At 33.5% G+C, this 19,466-nt stretch overlaps 1 protein-coding gene across 1 annotated transcript in view; it reads left to right on the top strand.

Annotated features, from left to right (window-relative positions):
• LOC129224042 (ensconsin-like) overlaps window positions 1-19,466 on the top strand; it is a 91,210-nt gene that overhangs the window by 49,682 nt on the left and 22,062 nt on the right. The window contains exons 2-5 of the mRNA XM_054858440.1: window positions 5,904-5,984; window positions 13,867-13,932; window positions 15,410-15,654; window positions 17,991-18,255. Coding sequence (XP_054714415.1) covers window positions 5,904-5,984; window positions 13,867-13,932; window positions 15,410-15,654; window positions 17,991-18,255 — 657 coding nt within the window. The remainder of the gene's footprint in view (window positions 1-5,903; window positions 5,985-13,866; window positions 13,933-15,409; window positions 15,655-17,990; window positions 18,256-19,466) is intronic.

Raw genomic sequence — 19,466 nt, 5'->3', positions numbered from 1 at the left:
CGCTAAACGGGTATCATATTACTATCTAACTATTTAAATACACATGTTAGCAACAAATAAAATATCAATAAATATCAGTAACTTTCAGTAAATTAACCACCCAATAGCCAGGTCTAAAGCAGAAATATATGAAATACTCGAGTTGAATAGCTTCGGTCACTTGTCTGGTCTGTGCTAATTCTACATTAGCTACCAGTTTATTTGGCACTCTTGGCTTCCTTAAGAAGTTTTTCCATCTCCAGCTTAGTAACTTTCTTACGCCAGGCTGATGCGTGCTATTAAGCACGGAACTGCAGTCCTCGCCAGGAAGGACTGAGTTGACGGTGTGTTTCATGTATCAGTTACTTTATTACAAGCAGTAAATTATTTACTGCAGCATATGACTTTTCTCAAAAAATCTTATGGCTCCAGCAAAATATCCTCAAAAAAGGTGTATTTCAGTTAAAAATTAAAAAAAAAAAAAACCTCTAATTTGAATTCCGAATTCAATTCAAATTATGCTTTTCGCAATCACGAGTTGCGACAAGACCCTACTGATTAGAGTTATTGTTTCCAGAAATAGCTCCCCCCAAGCATTCCCTCCTCCTGGGTGGTTACGTGTGTATAGTTGTGTGTGTAGGCTTACGTGTGTGCACGTAGGCGTGTGTATGTGTGTAAAGGCGTGCGCGCGTAGGGGAGTGTGTGAGACATGGACGCCACCGCCCAGTAAAAGTGAATTCCGGTGGACAGTGCTCAGGACCAGCCGCGCCGCCGCCGGTGGACGGTTTTGCTGCAGCCCTGATCTAAGCTGAAAAAGGAACCGTAACGTAGAGGACTGTCAAATGAGAACAATAAGCAATCGTGATTGCTCAAAAATTCCGTACAAGTAAAAGTCCGAAGAACATCTGAGGGAAATTACAGAAATGCATCTTAATTACGCGATTTAAAAAAAAAAAAATAAACAGAGCGGTCTCTGAGATCTTACATCCCTTGTTATGTCCTTCTTTTTGATTTCCCCTGTTACAGGTTAAACTATAAAACAATGATTTGCACAATTTTAAAACACTTAATTAAAACACAAACATTTACGTGTGGAAAGAACTTGCCAAGACGAGAATAGTTCACGCGGCGAGCGAGCAATCAACACTGAACGAAAATACGAATTCGAATAACACTTTGAACTCTGTACGCTGCGCTGTATCTATTGGTACATTAAGTTAATTGTTAGTTTTAATTGTTTCATAAAACAATTTAAAAAATTAATTGCAATTATTTTAATTGTGAAAAGCGATTAACGTACATTAATCTAATTAAATTAATTGCAAAGTACAATTAATAGTCTAATTGCAATTGATTTAATTGCAATTACTTTAATTGCAATTACTTTTTTAATCAATTAATAAGGCAATTGAAAAAATAATTGATTAATGCCCAACACTGCTATAGCGAAAGTGCAAGTGATAAGAAAGTAATAGCTTCATTTATCGGGATCTTGCAAAATCTTTTTTTTCTTAATCAGTGAATTGTTTTATCGTAAAAATTTCTTTCAAAAAAATCCGTATGACTTTTCTTTTTGGTAAGATTTCATTTTCGTGTCAAGCAATGAGTGATCCATTATTTGGGTCATCAATACCATGAAAGTACACTTGCTAGTTCATTTTAGAATTGAATTGCCAGAATTAATGAATATTCTCTTTCTTGCATGCATCACTCTTTAGGAAGGGTTTTCTTTCAATTTGGATTGGGTTTGCTTCCTTTTGGAACTGTGCGATATTATGTGATCGAGCTTGTTTATGAAGATAGAAGGATAGACTAATAAATAAAAAACATGGTTTGCAATGGATTGACGCCACCTTGTGTATTTTCCTCTTAGCGAAGAATTAATATTCGTTATCCAGGGGATAATGGCGCAGACTGCGCCATTGGAGTTTAGCTCCGGGCAATCAAGACACTGGGTCTTATGAGAAATAGCAATTTCTATTCTTAATTATCACTGATAATACTTTTACCTGTGGTGAGCGTATAGAGTTCACTCAGTTATGTTTTCACTTTTTTTCCCCTTAGTCCTTTTTTTTCAATTTCCACATCATTCATACAGAAAGTTACTATAGTTGGACACTTTTTACTTCCTTTTACAAAAAAGGAAGTATTCTATTCGCGAAAAAAATTTTACTCAAAAATCGACCTTAATTTTCATTTTACGCACTCCCAAATGAATGTTGAGTTTTTTTTTCGACGCAACCACACGTGGATAATTGCCTAAGAACGTATAGACACGCGAAATATCTATAATGACGATTCCCGAGTTAATTACAACGAGTTTTCTCGTGACGTCTGTTTGTGCGTATGTATGTCGCATAACTCAAGAACGGTATGTCCTAGAAAGTTGAAATTTGGTACGTAGACTCCTAGTGGGATCTAGTTGTGCACCTCCCCTTTTGGTTGCATTCGGGTGTTTCCAAAGGGGTATTTTGCCCCTTTTTTGTGGGGGGGAATCATTGTTAATTTTGATGTAAACTCAAGTGGTTGTATAATTTGGCGGACACCTGGCGTATACCACCAGTCTTTTGGTCGCCATGTTTTTTTTTTTAAATCTAGTTTCAGTTTGGCCATTGTTGGTGATATTTAGAAAGTAAACTATTGAATCCCATTAAAATTGCCAGTAATGGGGAAATGACATTAAATTGGAGTAAAAGGAAGTCATGTGGTGCACACATCAGCTCGTCTATTTTTAAAAAATACTTTGCTGTGTATAACTGAATACAATAAAGTTTTTTTAGTCCTTTTGTTTTCCATCATTTTATAGAACATAAAATTTCACAGAAACTTTATTTTTTGAATGAGTATATTGTTTTGCGTGCATTTTCAGGATTTGTACAAAATGAATTTGAAATGAGGAACACAAACAGATAAGAACCAACTGCAAGAGGACTATAGGATTTCGGCCGTAACAAATACTTTTACGCTTTCAAATGTAGAATGGAACGCCGGAACGTTACATTCAAAAGAATTAAGAAAACTGGGGAGACAATCAATATTTTCAAGGGCAAGTGTGTATTCTGAAATCGGGAGGTTTAAAAGACAGAGTTATTACAGTTAATGTTATTTTTCTTTATTTCGTAAAATAAACTTCTCTAAAATGTTAATCTATTCCTGCATACATAAAAGAAAAATTTAAAGCAGCAAGAAAAAATTTAGGCAGCAGGATTCCTAACTTGGAGCAAAAAAGGTTTTTTGTTTAATTTTTTAAAGGACATGTCTATACATATATACCTTGCCCTGAGGTAAAGAATTAAGGCTCTTCCTAAGAATAAAATAATTTTTTCAGATTGAAACATATGATTTAGCTTCTAAAGGTAAAAGTTCGAAGCTGTCCCAAGTATGCACACTCTGTTTCGTTAAAATTGAAATAAATTTCTGTCATTGAAGGCTGTAAAGTTTTCTTACTTTACATGCAATGAACATTGTAATTTAAACATACAGTGAAGCACCGTTTATACGTTTTTAAAGGGACTGTATGAAAAAAGCGTACAAACGAAAAAACGTATAATAGGTACAGGTTAATGTGTATTAGACTTTGCAGGGACCAATTTCAAAAACGTATAATTGATAAAAACGCATAGAAGACAAACGTATAAACGGTGCTTCACTGTATGTACAGGCTGCAGGCTGGCTTGGCACAAAGAACAACTTATCGAAAGCAGTAGTGATTTTTTTTTTTTTACATGCGATGAGATTTGTTACAAAAACATATGTACAGGCTTCAGGACGCGTGTAGGGCAGGTGTTCTCAAACTTTTTCGACTCACGGCACCCTTTGACGAATTAGAATTTAATCGCGGCGCCCTATATAGTTCAGCTCTATCATGTAAGGTAAATGAGCTAAATAAGGCCATCTTAATGTTCATAACTAAATATCACTCTCATTTATGACTGAATTGACACCAGCTTCTACATATTTATCGCATGGCCTTATTGGGCACAACCTACTTTTCTAGGTTATCAAACCATAGGAAAAAATGACGGTACACAAAGACATTTTTCACTTTGAATCAGGGTTGGCAAACCCCCCCCCCCTTTTTTTTTAAAGCCCATGGACCCAGGGTTTTTTAAAATAAAACCCGAAAAAAACCCAACTGAAGCTGGGTTTTTGAAAAGAAATGTGGGTTTTTTTTTTGTCTTTTTTAAGGGAAAATGTAGGGTACTTGTAGCATATTGTAGCGTATGGGTATATGGACAAGTATATGGACAAAGCGCAAAAATTGTCTTAAGGTAAAAAAAGCTGGAAAACTAGTTAAAATTCAGCGTTTTCTGAAGAAAAGTAGAAAAGACGACGAAACCCAAGAATGGTGAAGTTTCAGATTTTTTAGTTTCCATGATTACCAACAGTTAAGGCAAAGTTACTTCTCGAGTGATAAAATCTATTATTCGTTTTTAATTACATTTTTTTTTTTTTTTTTTGCATTTTACTTTATTGTATTTCATTTTTTTATGCAAAACTACTGTAGAACCTCAAGTAGTTTAAATCCTTTTTTACTGAATTCCAGTTTAATCAAGTCATTCCTTTGAATTTTATGTTACCTGTTTTCCTATTTCTGGTAGAGTAACAAATATTAAACTTTTTCGTAGAATAATGAAAATACTGGACATTCTATTCTGTTTTCTGTCCGACCATTTGTAAAACCTGTTAAGTTATAAAAAAAATATACCTTGTTTATTCGAGATTTGTGACGTGTTGGTTTGCAGAAAATAATTCACATGAAAGCCTTTTAGCTAGAGTAGTTTCCTTTGTACAATCTACAAATATTGAGAAAATCAGACGTGACAGGACTTAGTCAAGATAATTTTAGTTATTTATTGACCAGTTAAAGAAAAAAGTTAAATATATTTATTTAAAGTCTTTGAAGTATTTTTTCAATGCTGGTAAGAGTTAAGAAATACTATTAAAGTTCAAAATTCATTTTTTATGTTCATTGTCTGTGATGAAGAACAAATAAAAAAGAAGTTTAAATTGTGAATGCATTTAAATTACTTAATTTTTAAAAAACTACCCAGAAAATTAAAAAAAAAAAAATCCAAAAGTGAGCTCAATAATGGGGTTTTTTAATGTTTTTTTTTTCCAAAAAAAAAAAAAAACATTGGGTCCAACCCAATTGGATCCAATTCTTCCAACCCTGCTTTGGATTCGTCAACTTCATAAATTAGGCTTCAAGAACTATGAACAACTTTTTTATGATAGTAAACTACAGTAAACCGCATAGAAACGAAACCTACCGTTAAATAAGATAAGATAGTTTTGACATCTCTCTTCTGTAATAACTTTTGCCACATTGTTGCCTGGTAATAAAAAACTGTTAGTTAAAAAGGCTTAACCATCAGTCAGGCTGATGAAATGAAGACACGATATGGCGAATTTTTATTGTTCTATGTCAAAAATAGAGAGATTGCTATATTGATCTACATGGCCTTATTTGATACACCCACCTAACATATACTAATATGGGTACCATGGACACTTCGCGGCACCCCTTGCCTTTTCCTCCCTTCGGGTACATTTTCATCATTTTCATCCCGACCGGGTGGAATATTCCAGGGTAGTACCAACAAGAAGTTTTATTTTTTATTTTTAGAAAGGTTGGTTCATAAAAATCCTTATAGGTATATATGTTATCATAAACTAGGATTGGTAACTGAATGCGAGTTCAAGAATTTTGGGGTAACCTTTTAAAACTACCCCACATTTGTGCTCAATTTTGCCCCTCCCAAACTCGAATCCTCCAACGCCCATGGCTGTACATTTTGAATTTTTTCAACAATAACTTTATCTGTTTTTATTGCTTATTTTGTATTTGTTGAATTCGTTTTTTACGGTTTGTTCAAAAAAATATATGAACTGGATTATAACTACTCCCTCTTTGATTTCAGTTGATAATGAGAAAAAAGTTACACCAACTGGTATGTCTGGCGAAACCAGCCCCAGCACATTGAACAAAATACAATCCAGAGGTTAGTCTATGCTATGTATTAGTTCTTGTCTGTTTAGTATCATTATAGATCTCGCATGCATAATTTATTTGAAAGAAATGCTGAATCGCCACGAATAGATAGGAGAAACACTTGAGTAACGATGATTCATGTGCCAGTCTCATCCTCAATGTAACCATTTCTTAGCTTTTGAGAGTAAAAATGTGAAGAGTAATCAAACTAATGGAATGAGTTACAGATATCCGTTATTCATTATGTCACGGATTTATATACAGCTTCCATTTATTAATGAATTGGTGCATTTCTTTATGTCGCGCTAATTTTAGAATGCCATTCGCGTTCCTTATTTATTCATTCTATTGGTCGAATCAGGGACTGAACCTTTTTGATCATCGACCTCTGAATTTTTTCTGATTATCTCTCAACCACATCTAAAAATGTTTAAAACTTATTTTGGTAGCTCCAGTGAATTGTTTTATTTTGATTGAATAAATAAATAAAAATGCTTGCTTTAATCAGTGAGAAGGAGGTGGATGATTCTCGTCGCTTGAGAAAGATGAGCAATATTTTTTTTCGAAATGTGTCAATTATCCACATTTATTTATCCTCATCGTGAAAAAACAATAAGCATGAGTGAAGCCAGATTAAACTATATACGAACTTAAGAATGTAATTAACGAGGAAAATAGCGCAATACTAAGTCTTTGATATTTTTTTGCGTAATATTTAATTTCGCTCAAAGTTTAATCATGGTTCAATCCTTAAAAATTTCTATTCGCTGATACTATGGATTTCAAAACTAAAAACAGTCCTAACCAAAAAATTTTATTGCGTTGCTGTTAATAAATTAGTGATTGAGCAGCATTAATATTCATCGACCATGTCGATTACCCTTGGGTTCATGTCCCCATCAACATTACCTTCGCTAATTTGTTTTACACTACTCACTATTCAAATTCCTTAATTTTTATGTGGGAAAATTTTCATGCATAAAATCTCTTATGTGATCTCTAGTTTAATCATTTCGGCTTTGCCTTTCATTAGGGAAACATTTAAATTTCAATGTGGAAACTCAATACTGGAAACCAAAATAACTTAACCTAGTTCTCCTTTATAGTCATTTTAAACTTGTATAAATCTCCAAATTTTTAATTTTGGCATTTACATCCCTTTGCTTTTCAATGCCTTGTTTGTATTTCGGATATAGTTTAATGATTTTTGAAATTTATTCTTGAATTTTACATTAGATTATAAATTACCTGATTTGGTTTGTGAACATCAGAGCCCGGGGGGCCTTAGGTCATGCAGTTTTTTGGGCCCTTTTATAGTCAAACCTTACGATTTTAGCAATTGGCTAAAACAATTTTAACAGTTAGCAGGCCCCCTTTTCAGCGGAGGCCCTAGGCTACAGCTTAGTTGGCTTATTCAGTAACAATCGGGCCCTGGTGAACATGCAAAAAAAAAAAAAAAAAAAAAAAAAAAAAATCACCGGAAGCGTTTTCTTTCATTTATTGATATTCTAGCAATTATCTTCTTCAAATCTTTGCGGATTCATAACTGGCTTTAATAAACGAATGTTGACAACAAGAGCTGCATCACATGAAATCAAAGTTGAATGCTTTCAATTCGCTTCCTTTTATTCCAGCAATTCATTTTCGCAATGGCCTTAAACGAGCCGTGTACTGTGTTTACGAACTCAACACAGAGCAATTAGGGTAACCCGTTGAGTTGCGTAATCAGCTAGACGAGATAAAACAAGCGGAGATAAAATAAATATAGTTGATCTAAAAGGAAGGAATATTAATTGGAACTTTCACTGATAGAAACAAAAGAATTCCTGAGCAAGGTTGACGGAACAAAATCAGCCGCGATAAAGAATGATTTCGTTGATATACAAGCAAACATGTTCTGAAGATGAACGTGGATGTCTCTTTTTCGAATTCAGCTGAGCAAAATGTTAGAGAGTATTAAAAAAAGAAGGAACTCAAAAATTAGGTGCGGATCCAGAGGGGATGATCATGGGGGTCATAGATCCCCCACCCTTTAGTGACCAAACATACCTAAAACTGCATTTTTGGGACACAGTTTCACAAAAATTGCCTCAACCTCCACATTTGCGGCCGAAGATTACACTTTGCACCCCCCCCCCCCCCCCCCGCATGTTTCAAAAAATGACCTTCAAAACCAGAAGTTGGATCCGATCTCGGTAGTCTCAGTGTTGAGGTAGGTTTTAAAGCGACGTAGTTTGTGTAATTTGGGTGCCCAATTGAGAAGTAAGGGGTCATGGCGCAGATGACATTTTATGGGGGGGGGGGGGGGGGGGGGGGGGCGAGTTTTTTTTTTTTTGTGGGGGTGTCCTTGCTACTAGGGAGATGGGCACCTCTGGTGTATTTGCCTTATTTCAAGGGTGGATTCACCTTCTAGTTTTAGTGGGGGGGGAGTCTTAATTGTTATTTTAGGCGCAAATGGGAGGCTAACGCGATTATCTCAAAGCATGTCTCCGAAACGCAACTATTGGGCTGTCTTTGGTCTCTTCAAGGGGGAGGGAGTTATGACTCTCATGACACCCCCCACCCCTGGATACGCGCCTGCACTATTGGCTTTTAGTAATTAAAAAGTTTCTTACAGATGGCTCCAAAAAAGGATTTAATGCTGTTAAATTTTTAGTTAACTTTTACACCAGGCTCGTCATTTGGGTGATCGGGGGGGGGGGGGGGGCGATAATCAAGGGGGGGAGTGACACTCCCACCCTTGATTATCGTTTTTTCCCCTATATAATGTATTGAGCACAACCCTTTGCCCTTCCACTCGGGGAAAATTTTGAAATGAAATGATGGGCCTGTTTTAGGGTTGGCATTGTTTTTACCATCTGTAGTATTTACTGGTTTTCACCGCCTGTGTAAAAACCTGTTTTGTCCATGGTTTTTACCATCTTGGAGGAGGGGGAAAAAAATCCATGGTACTTTTTGTTGTTTCTGCCATTTGTGTGCACACGTTTCTGTTTTTTCAAAGTAAATTAAGGTTATAACTGTTCATCTGTAAGGTTTTATACATGAACAGCTTCCATTTTTATTTATATTAAAATCAATTTTCATTCAAATTTCAGTGGCAGTACTCATTCATTCCAAGTCAACACTTAATTTAAACAATAATCTAACTTTCGACTCTTTCCTCTTTAAAATTAGTTTTGAACTGGGGGGGGGGGGAGGGTAAATAAAAAGGACAGCACTTTTTTCTTGGTAATGATAAAATGTCAATTTTAAAAATTCATTTAGCTGATTTTTGCATGCCAGCGATATGATCATTTTAAAGGGAAAAAAATTGGCTCTAAAATAATTTTGTCTTTTTTTAGTAAAATATACTGAAGAATAAATGAAATTTTTTTCCAATTTTTGGCAAAAGGAAAACAGTTATTCTTATGGCTTGATAATACATAATAAGTTTTTTTGAATAATTACTATACTAACTCATAATAAATACGTTATAGTAAAAATTCTCATACTTAAAAAAATATTTTTTCTTTAAGTATATTCAAAGAATTAATTTTTAAAGAATACGATCTTTGAGCTCATTCACACAGTAAAATAAATGCATTTCATTTTTGTTTCTTCCGAGCAATATTTTTAAAACAAAAGAATAAATATGAATTTACCAATCCAGTTGAAAGACAAAACATGAATTTACTAATTTAAACTTTTGTATCCTCTTAACAGTCTGCAGCAAAATACAAGTTTTAAATTTTTTGTAGCACAAAACTTGTCCTCCTGTCTTACATTTGAAATTTTTTTCCTACATCTAAAGCTCGTGAGACAGCTGTCATTTTATTACTTGCCCAACGATCCAATGGTTATTTGCTTATATGTAATTATACAGGGTGCTCCGTTTTAACCTGCAAGACCTCTATTTTCGCAACCGTTAGTCCTAGATGCATACTTCCAATTGCAAAAATGTTCAAAATCAGATGCAGAGTTGAGATATTGAAAGTTTGAAGCAAAAATAAAAATGAATCAAGAAATACAAAATTTAACTTTTTTGTACAGGCTCTAGGTCCTTTAACTTATACTTAGAGAAATAATCTCCATTGAAAACTATTACTGACACAAAAAACTTGACATTTGTGTGACCAAAACTCAACGAGGTACTCCATTTCAAAGTTTTAAGGGACCATACAGAAGGTGATATTGGAACTTATCGCCCTTTCAGAAGAATGACAGGTTGTTAAAGTAAAAAAAAAATCAAGGTGGTTATATTTTTCATTGCTATTCAAAAATTCATGCAAATGTTATGCTGTGATCACACGCACAAAACAGACTGCAAAACCTCGAAAAATTTGAAAAATCACACGCTGCACACATATAATTTTAAAAACTTGTTAACTGCTATATTTTCCCCCAAAAGGTGTTATTGACGGCGAATGTAAAGTAGTGTAAGTCACAAAACGCTGCGTTTCATATCTTGGTAAATATTGCTCATACTAATTTCCAACTTTTTGTGTTGGAAATGTTTTTCAATGGAAATTATTTCCCTAAATATAAGTTAGGGCACTTGGGGCCAATATAAAAAGTTAAATTTTATATTTTTTTGACTTATTTTTATTTTTTGCTTCAAATTTTCAATACCTTAACTCTGCATCTGATTTTGAACATTTTTTCAATTGAAAGTATGCATCTAGGACTAATGGTTGCGAAAATAGAGGTCTTGCAGGTTAAAACAGAACACCCGTATATTTATGTTAAATAATAAATAATAGTGAACTATAATATTAGATAAGTAGAGATTAAAAATAATGTATTACTGCCTACCAGCAAATAAATATGGAATAATGCTAATAGTATGTCCTAGGTTTTTTATCCCGGTTTTTACCAGTATAAACCTAGTTTTTTTTCATATCCTGGTTAAAACTCAACCCTGATAACCCAACACAGTGATAATTTTTCTGACAATTTTACCTACATTGTTCATATAAAAAGATGCAGAAGAAAATTTTGTGATAACCACAAAATACTAGTTTAAGAATACTATTCTGAAAGATTTTGTGAAGAACAATATCTAGCAAAGTAAAAAATAAGAAATTTCTCACATTTCATTTTTTTTTTTGCCTACAAATTCTTAAGTTGCTAAAAAAATAAATAAAAAGTCAAAAATAAATGAAATTATTCTTGACTTTTATTAATTAAATAAATATTGAAAAGTTTAAAATTAGAAAGGATATTTTATTTTTGTGATGGTGAAAATGTGTGCAGGGTTCGTACGGGTCATGAAAATCCTGGAAAGTCATGGAAAAAAAATAACAGAATTTCAGACCTGGAAAAGTCATGGAAAATTGAAATTTTCATTGAAAGTCATGGAAATTTATTTCAAGTCATGGAAAAATGTCTTGGACCAAGAGAAAGGAACAGTAGCTAAAGGGGAATTAGAAATCTCGAGTGATTTAACAGTATAGCACATAAAAGCTATTGAAAGTGGAAAATTGAACGATCCAAAAATCAAATCCGAATTTTAAAATCTCTTTGCATCCACTTCTGTCGCAGCCACTTGCTATTTTTTGAGATGTGATTTTACTGCCTGGACATCACTTATTTTGAATTTTCTGTTATTTTCAACACTTCTTATGTTTCATATTCTGTAGTAGCAAAATTTCACGTTCTTAGTTTTGCCACGCCCACTCAAAAAAAAAGCAATTCAATTGCATGCGAGATTGATTCCATCGCTCGTAAGGACTTTATTATTAAATTTATCAGAGTTTATCTTAATTTGTTGAATGTTTTAGAAAATAAAGATCTTAAGTCAGGCAATAGAATACAGAAAAAGAGGAATTCTAATGCTCTAAAACAGTAGTGCCCTACATAAGGCACGCAAAACTAATCCATGTGACCCACTGCCATGTTCAATGTTGGGAATTAAACGTGTTCTGGAATTTCTGAACCTATTAATCTATATGCATTTGAAAATATGCAAATTTGTAAAAAAAAAACAAAACAAATATACTTTTGAATCAGAAGATTGATTCATCACTGAATGGTTTTTTCAAAAAAGATCTGGTTTAGAAACATAGAGAACTAAACTATGTGGCTTTACTTTAAAGAACCAAAATACTGTCAAGTTACGTTGATAATTAACGGCACTGTTGACACTAAAAGGTAACTTTTGAAGCAAATTTATTGAAACTTAGTGATGACTCATTCAACCTTTGTCCCATTCAATATCATTCTGCCTGTTTTTAAAAAAACATATCAGACATTTAAGCATCATCATATTCGCTTCACTGCATTTTTACTTTACTTAAATTTACATGATGAAGATAAATAAGAATAGTTTAGTTTTTTAAGTGTGCACTCATATTTTTTTCCATTACGCGTAAATGCTTCAATGAGGCTGTGGCATTCATATAGACGTTTTGCTAATGCTGATTTCCAAATATTACCAAGTTTGAGATTAAATAGTGCTATTCTCTTCGTATAACGAGGTCATGAAAATTTTCATTGAAGTCATGAAAAAGTCTTGGAAAAGTCATGGAATTTTTTTATTCAAATAGAGTATGAACCCTGTGTGTGTCTGTCGGTCGGTCTGCCAATAGCTTTTGACATATTCAAAAACATAAAAGTAACATTAGTTCCTACAGGGAAATTTAAGACAAATGCTTATCCTGAACTTAAGGGTACATTTGTTTGAAATGAACTTCATTGGAAAAAGCTCTTAACGAAGAACGTGTAATTTAAAAATGTTTAGCTGTGGAAATTTAAGGCGAATATAGATCCCGAACCTAAAGGTGAAGTTGCGAGAAGCAAAGTTTGTTGGAAAAGCTCTTAATGAAAAACCTGTTCAAAATGAGCAATTTTTTTTTTTCCCATTAACGCCTGTGGGAGAATTTATTTTATTTTTGGCGGCAAAAAGAAAATTCAGAGTGCTTCATTATTTATCTGAAAGAATGAGTGGCAAAGGATTCATTTGAATTTATTTTTTGATAGGAATTTTTTTTAGGTGCACTTATAGTAATTAAATTGATAAAAAAAAATATTTTTTTTTGTAAACAACTAAAAAGTTTTTAATAGAAAAGTTATTCTGTTTTTATTTTTGTATATTTATTAATTTTTTACTTATTCAGATTCAAAATTATATGTTGGGAGAAGTATTTATTTATTTATTTATTTTTTGAAATTTTATTCTTCAACTTGCCTCTTGTAAAATATTATGTTTAAATGTAAGACAAAATAGCATTATTTGTCTAACATTAAAGATGTGCGTGTGTGAGTGTGCTCTCAATAGAAAACCATTAATGGTTGAAATGTACTAAAAAACAAACTCACAATTTGAGAAACTGAATTGCATAGGAAGATGCATATTTTGTTGTTTGAAATCAGTTTTAAATGCCAAAAATATTTGTTTGATATAATTTGCTACCTCAGCTTTTTGAGGAAATATTGATTGTATGCTAGAAAATCAATGTTGGTATACAGGGAAGTAGGCTCGATTAGTTCTGTATGGAACTTCTTGTTATTTCATTTAAATCAACAATTTCTGAATTGTGCTTCAGCATTTTTGTTTTTGAGTCAGGTGAAGTCAGGTTTTTACGTTCTTGGGAAAGCAATTAAATAGGAAAATCTGGGTATCCAAGCCTTTCACTTTGGTCTGGGAGGGGGGGGGGGGTGAGGAGTCTCTGAGAGAAGTTAATTTTGAAAATTTTCCTTTTTGTTGACTGATTGTCATATGAGATGTAAAACTTGAAATTACTTCAGAATATAGACATGTGTTCTGAAGTTACTTGTTACTGAGAATAGTTCTTAGAAATAGAGCTATGTGAAAAAATGACTACGGCCTGTTTCATGAAATGTTCTCTATGTTTAAAATAACCCTTATTTGCTCTACTGTCTCACAGAATACCTTTATTGTCTCTTTTCCTTAGAATCTTATTGGTTCGCACATGGAGGGCTTGAAGACTCATTCAAAAATGCACAATCAAAGCTTCCAGGTGTGTTTTGTTAAGTTCTGATTACAATTTTTATTTTTCAATGATAAAAGTAATTTTTTCTTTTAATTTTTAAAATTGAAAATTGCTTGAAGTAATGATAATGATAATATCACTTTCAAGAGTGTGCTTAAAATTTATTCTTAATATGTAATTTTGTAAGATATCTATTGGTGAGAGTTAGTTCCAAAAACCCTATTTTCAATGTAATTTATTTACTTTAAAAAGTAAAATAGTTTTTCATTTTTTCATTCTCTGAGATTTTTTTCCCAAAGAAGTTGCTCCTTAACATATTGATTCTTAGTGAGGTATACTTATTGTTTTTGTCATGAATGAAATTAACTTTGAATATCTATATGAATGAAACTATATATTGTGTGTGTGTATGTTCCCTATACAAATCCAGTTTATGTCAGATTTCGCCTAAATTTGGCAGGAATGTTCTTGGGCACCCGAGAAAGAATGTAGTGGGGTTTTCGAATGCAAAAAAAAAAAAAAAAAAAAAAAAAACCATTCGAAGTTTAATTTTAAGACACGAAAAGGCATCACATAGCTCTTTGTACCTAAAATAATTAACCAATTAGCTTGATTGAAGTCTCATTTGAAAGCTCATGAAAAATACCCCTGAAGTTGATTTACTTTGAATTTCAAAAAAAAAAAAAAAAAAAAGCTGTAAAATTCAGTGGAAAAAGTTATAAGCATTTTAAAGCCTTATTGAACATCCATATCAAATCGGGAATTTATCGTTTGCTTTAAATTAGTGGGAATAAAATCATTTTTGATCTGTTGCCATTTTCTTTCTCGACTGTGAACAAATAAAATCTTTTTTTTGTTTTGAGGTAAAAATTTTTCCCTTTTGAATATTTTTAGCCTTTTTTTTTTGTACTGCCAGCAGAAAATAATCAAGGATTTTGGTGGTATTAATTGCGTTTAATTTATTGGGGACTTTTAAATTTGCCATCAACGAAATTTAAGAATCAATATTTTGACGGGAAATTATGCATTATTTTCTTTGTTTTTTTTTTCTATTATTTAAGCCAAATTGTTGAACACACGTAACTTGACATAACTTTTATTTTTGAGGTAGACCTTGCAAAACCGGGCAGCGCAGCTAGAGTGCAACATAGCTAGTTGAGAGAAAAAAATTGAATTTATTAAAAAAAGAAAAGAAACATAGTTGTGAGATAACATCAAACAATGTGAAATACAGTGATTCATATTTGCCATAAAATTTCAAAATTGCTGCAAACACGTTTCAAGGTTGCAAGGAACTTTATTTTTAATGCAAAAATAGTGAGTAGCTGTCAAAAGCCACCTTTTTTTTTCTTTTGCTTTGAAAAAGGGGTTCCTCATAATCCTGAAACACCTGTTAGCAATCATTTGCCAATTTTGTGCTTTATCAACATTGCTTTCACAGTTCATATTTTCAATTCAAACATACTGTTTTAATTCACATCTTAATTTTGAACATGTTTACTAGCTGATCCAAAGGATCTGCAGAATCAGAAGGATAAGGAGGAAAGAATCCGAATATTCCGTGAGCAACAAGAAGAGGAAAGGTTGAAGAGGCTAAAAGATCTGGAACAGCAGTTTCTACAGTCAAAGAAACATAGGGAGCAGCAAGAAGAGGAAAGAAAGAGGAAAATAGAAGAAGCTCGTGTTCGAGAACTGGAAAGGAGACAGCAGGTTGAAGAAAGGAAGAGGCAAATATGGGAAGCTGAACAAGTGAGATCTTAATTTAACACTTTCTTTAACTACCTTATCAACATATGAAATACACCACCAGCTCAGTCAATTCCAGCCGAGGACTGCAGTTTCGTGCTTATTAGCACTCATCTGCCCGGCATGGGAAGTGAATGAGCTGGAGGTGGAAAACCTCTTAAGGAAACCAAGAGTGCCAAACTAACTGGTAGCTAATATAGAATTAGCACTGACCAGATGAGTGACCAAAGCAATGGTTCAGTTCAACTCGAAGATTGAAGGTAAGGCATGGTATATTCATTAAGTTACCACCCTACAGCCAGGGCTAAGGCAGAAATACATGAAATACACCACCAGCTCAGTCAATTCCAGCAGAGGACTGCTGGCTGTGTAGCCCTGGATGTTGGGCGGTAACTTAATGAATGTACCATGCCTTGCCTTCAATCTTTGAGTTGAACCGAACCATTGCCACTCGTCTGGTCAGTGCTAATTCTATATTAGCTACCAGTTTGTTTGGCACTCTTGGCTTTCTTAAGAGGTTTTACACCTCCAGCTCATTCACTTCCTATGCCGGGCTGATGAGTGCTAATAAACACGAAACTGCAGTCCTCGGCTGGAATTGACTGAACTGGCGGTGTATTTTATGTATTTCTGCCTTAGCCCTGGCTGTAGGGCGGTAACCCTATGAATATACCTTATTAGCAATATGAAAAATCTAAGGACCATGTTGCAGCAGCCAATCAAATCGATGAAAAGTCATGACATAGAAAATAGGTATTTTTAGCAATGACCCTATTCAAGAAAAACCGCTGTTTTTGATTGAAGACTCACCTACAGTTTTGGCTTGAAAATAGTTTAAAACAATAATAATTCATGTTCTAACTACTTTGGGAAATTTGAACAAATTTTACCTCATGCAGAAAAAACAGGGCTTTCTATTGATGTATAATATTACTATGTTTGGGCATTTTTTAAACCCACATATTAGGGGTTCAAATTGTGCTTGAAATTGAAATGAACTAATTATTAAGCCATATTTATTTAAGATGATTATAGAATAGTGAATTATCACAAAGTATAAAGTCACGTGCCAAATTTTTAGAAAATCCTAGCACTTCGAGTGGGAGAAGATTGAATTGAAATATTCCATTATACACATAGATTGGTAGATAGATGTAAAATAATTGAGGCTTTTACAAACATTTTTGTTATAAATGGCTGTGTAAAATATTTTAGTGCGAGTGAAGAGAGCTTCAATCAGAAAACGATCTGATGGAAACTGTTTGCAGTGGCATTGCTAAATAAATAAATGATGAACTATAAGATAATTTATTGCCATCAAAGAGAAACTAATATAGGTTTTTTTTTTCTGCCATGCATAAGCATTTTAAATGTATGAATGATTTTATGCATAAAACTGTTTTATTTTCCCGAGATGCTGAATTTTAATTATTGCCACAAATTCATAAGGTATGCCTAACAATAGCTTTTGGCATGTTTGAAATGGAAGGCATTTTTGAAATTTCCATTTAAAAGTGGCAAACATAAACTGGATCTTCTTCCATTTTATTTTGCTTCTTTTAAATTTAATTTTACTTTTATTTACTTTTTCCATATAAATCATGTGTTACCATTTCTTCTAGTTAATATTAAATCTTTGCATCTTGCTGTCACCTCTGAAGAGACATTGATATTAAAATTTATTAGTTACTTTTAAATTTATACTTTTTAATCTAATATTATTTTTGTTTAATACACACTTTGTTGCTAATTGAAAATAAGTTATTCAAAATGTTCAAATGAAACGGAAGTATCACTTCTCAATTTTGTAAAAAATAAACAAACTAAGCAAAGTCATCATTTGGGTGATTCGGGGGAGGGGGTAGTCAACTATCCTCATAAGTTTTAAAACTTAATGTAATTATGCACTTATTATGTATTTAATTTTTTGTTGTTTCCCCCTATAAAATGTATTGATTATATACTGTTTACCCCCTCCCCATGCCCCCCAAAATTTTGGAGCAATAACCCTAGGATTTAATAAAATACAGTTGGCTCTTTATTTAACGACTTTCAAGGGATCACAAAAAATCGTTCTTAAGTAGAATGCATCCTTGAATGCTTTTAAAACTAGTGGAGCACCCGGGACCATGGAAAGTCGTCTTTAAATAGAGAAAGTCGTTCAATAGAGCATCGTTAAACAGAGAGCCAACTGTATATGGGAATATGGTTCACATTTGAGATTACTGTTATCAAATAAATTATTAATTATTCAACTTAAAAAATGGGGAGGAAAAAGATTGAAAAAACTTTTTTTTTAAATTCGAGATTGTATTTATTGTGAGAAATCTTCTCTGCAGGAACGTAAGGAAGCCATTTTACGTCGCAACATGGAGAGAGAAGCTAGGATAGAAGCAAGACGAAACGCACAAAGAAATTCCCAATGTTTCGCATTCGGAAGCTCAACGCCCAGGTCTTTCGATCTCGATCTCGCAGCCATAGGCATTGGCAGAAATACAGGCCAAGGTTCTGTTTTAATGTCTTCTGTGAGTAGCAGAAAGTCGGAAGAAAGGGAGCTCGGTCCGCCGAGAGCAACATCTGCTTGCAGTCTTGACAGGAAATTTGGTTAGTCCAGCATTTAAAATTAAAAAAAAAAAAAAAAAACCTTGGGCTCAAAAGTTGTGGAACCATATTTAATGTACATTGCTCAATCCATTTGCACAGATGAGACATTTTTACACTCATGAATTTGCATTGTTTGTACAATTTTAAAGCTTGAGTAAAAGAAACCATTATGTATCATAATATGAAGCATCAAGTTTCTAAAAAAATTCTTGTATTTAAAAATAATTGTTTGTACTTGTCGCGCGTGTGATTAATGATACCATTGATGAATGATACCACCTGTTAACTGTAATACTTCTTGCAGAGTTAGTGAAAGAACTAACATTTCATCTACTTTCTGTGAATAACTGATGAAGAGACTTCTTTAAAAAATAACTAAAATTTATTAACACGTGAAAAAAGGTAAATATAATTGTATAAACATAACTGAAGCCAAAGGTAAAAAAGATTAATTAAATATGACTAGCAAGTTAGTTAAGCTCATCCTAATACGGCTCGCTAATCTATTACTACGATCAGCCAAGCACAGTTGGCAATCCGCCGAACAATACGAGCTCTACCCTAGCTACCTTTTACAGGACAGATATCACCGAACGAGTCTTAAAAAAGAGAGAGCGAATCTCAGCTCCGATCGCTATTAAATAGTCTGTCCTCATCATTATTCACATCGATGCCCTCACGTCCACGCAACCAATGAGGATGCACCAAGTGGCAGAGACGCCTCCCTGCTAAGCCAATGGCGGGAGTCTGTTACGTCACACATCCGATCCGATCACTCACTTCCGATTCACTCGGATCGTTGGTCCGAACAAGCATCGGTTGATTATCGTGAAGTTCAGTTACCTGGGCAAAAGTAAGTGTAGAGATATTTGTAAAAATTCTATTTCCAACAATTAAATGGTCACACCCACAGCTTGCGCTACTCAGTATTTTTCAAGTACAAAGGTCACACGCACAACTCAGTATTTTTTAAGTGCAAAATTTTGTTTTAGGAAATTGATACGTAATGGTTATTATGTATTATACATAATGGATATTATTATATGTAATGGTTTCTTACATTCGAATACAGTCGGATCCCGACTTACGCGAGGAATGCGTTCCAAGACTCCTCACGTAAGTCGAAATGAAAAAGGGTATGCATATGATTTTTTAAATAACATACCCAATTGTTTTATACAGTTTTAAGCACCCCTCAAACTGTTTTAAAC

The sequence above is a fragment of the Uloborus diversus genome, chromosome 6 (genome assembly GCF_026930045.1).
Source record: "Uloborus diversus isolate 005 chromosome 6, Udiv.v.3.1, whole genome shotgun sequence".
NCBI lineage: Eukaryota > Metazoa > Arthropoda > Arachnida > Araneae > Uloboridae > Uloborus > Uloborus diversus.
Note: the sequence above shows the minus strand (reverse complement) of the source record. Positions and strands in the feature narration are given on the sequence as shown.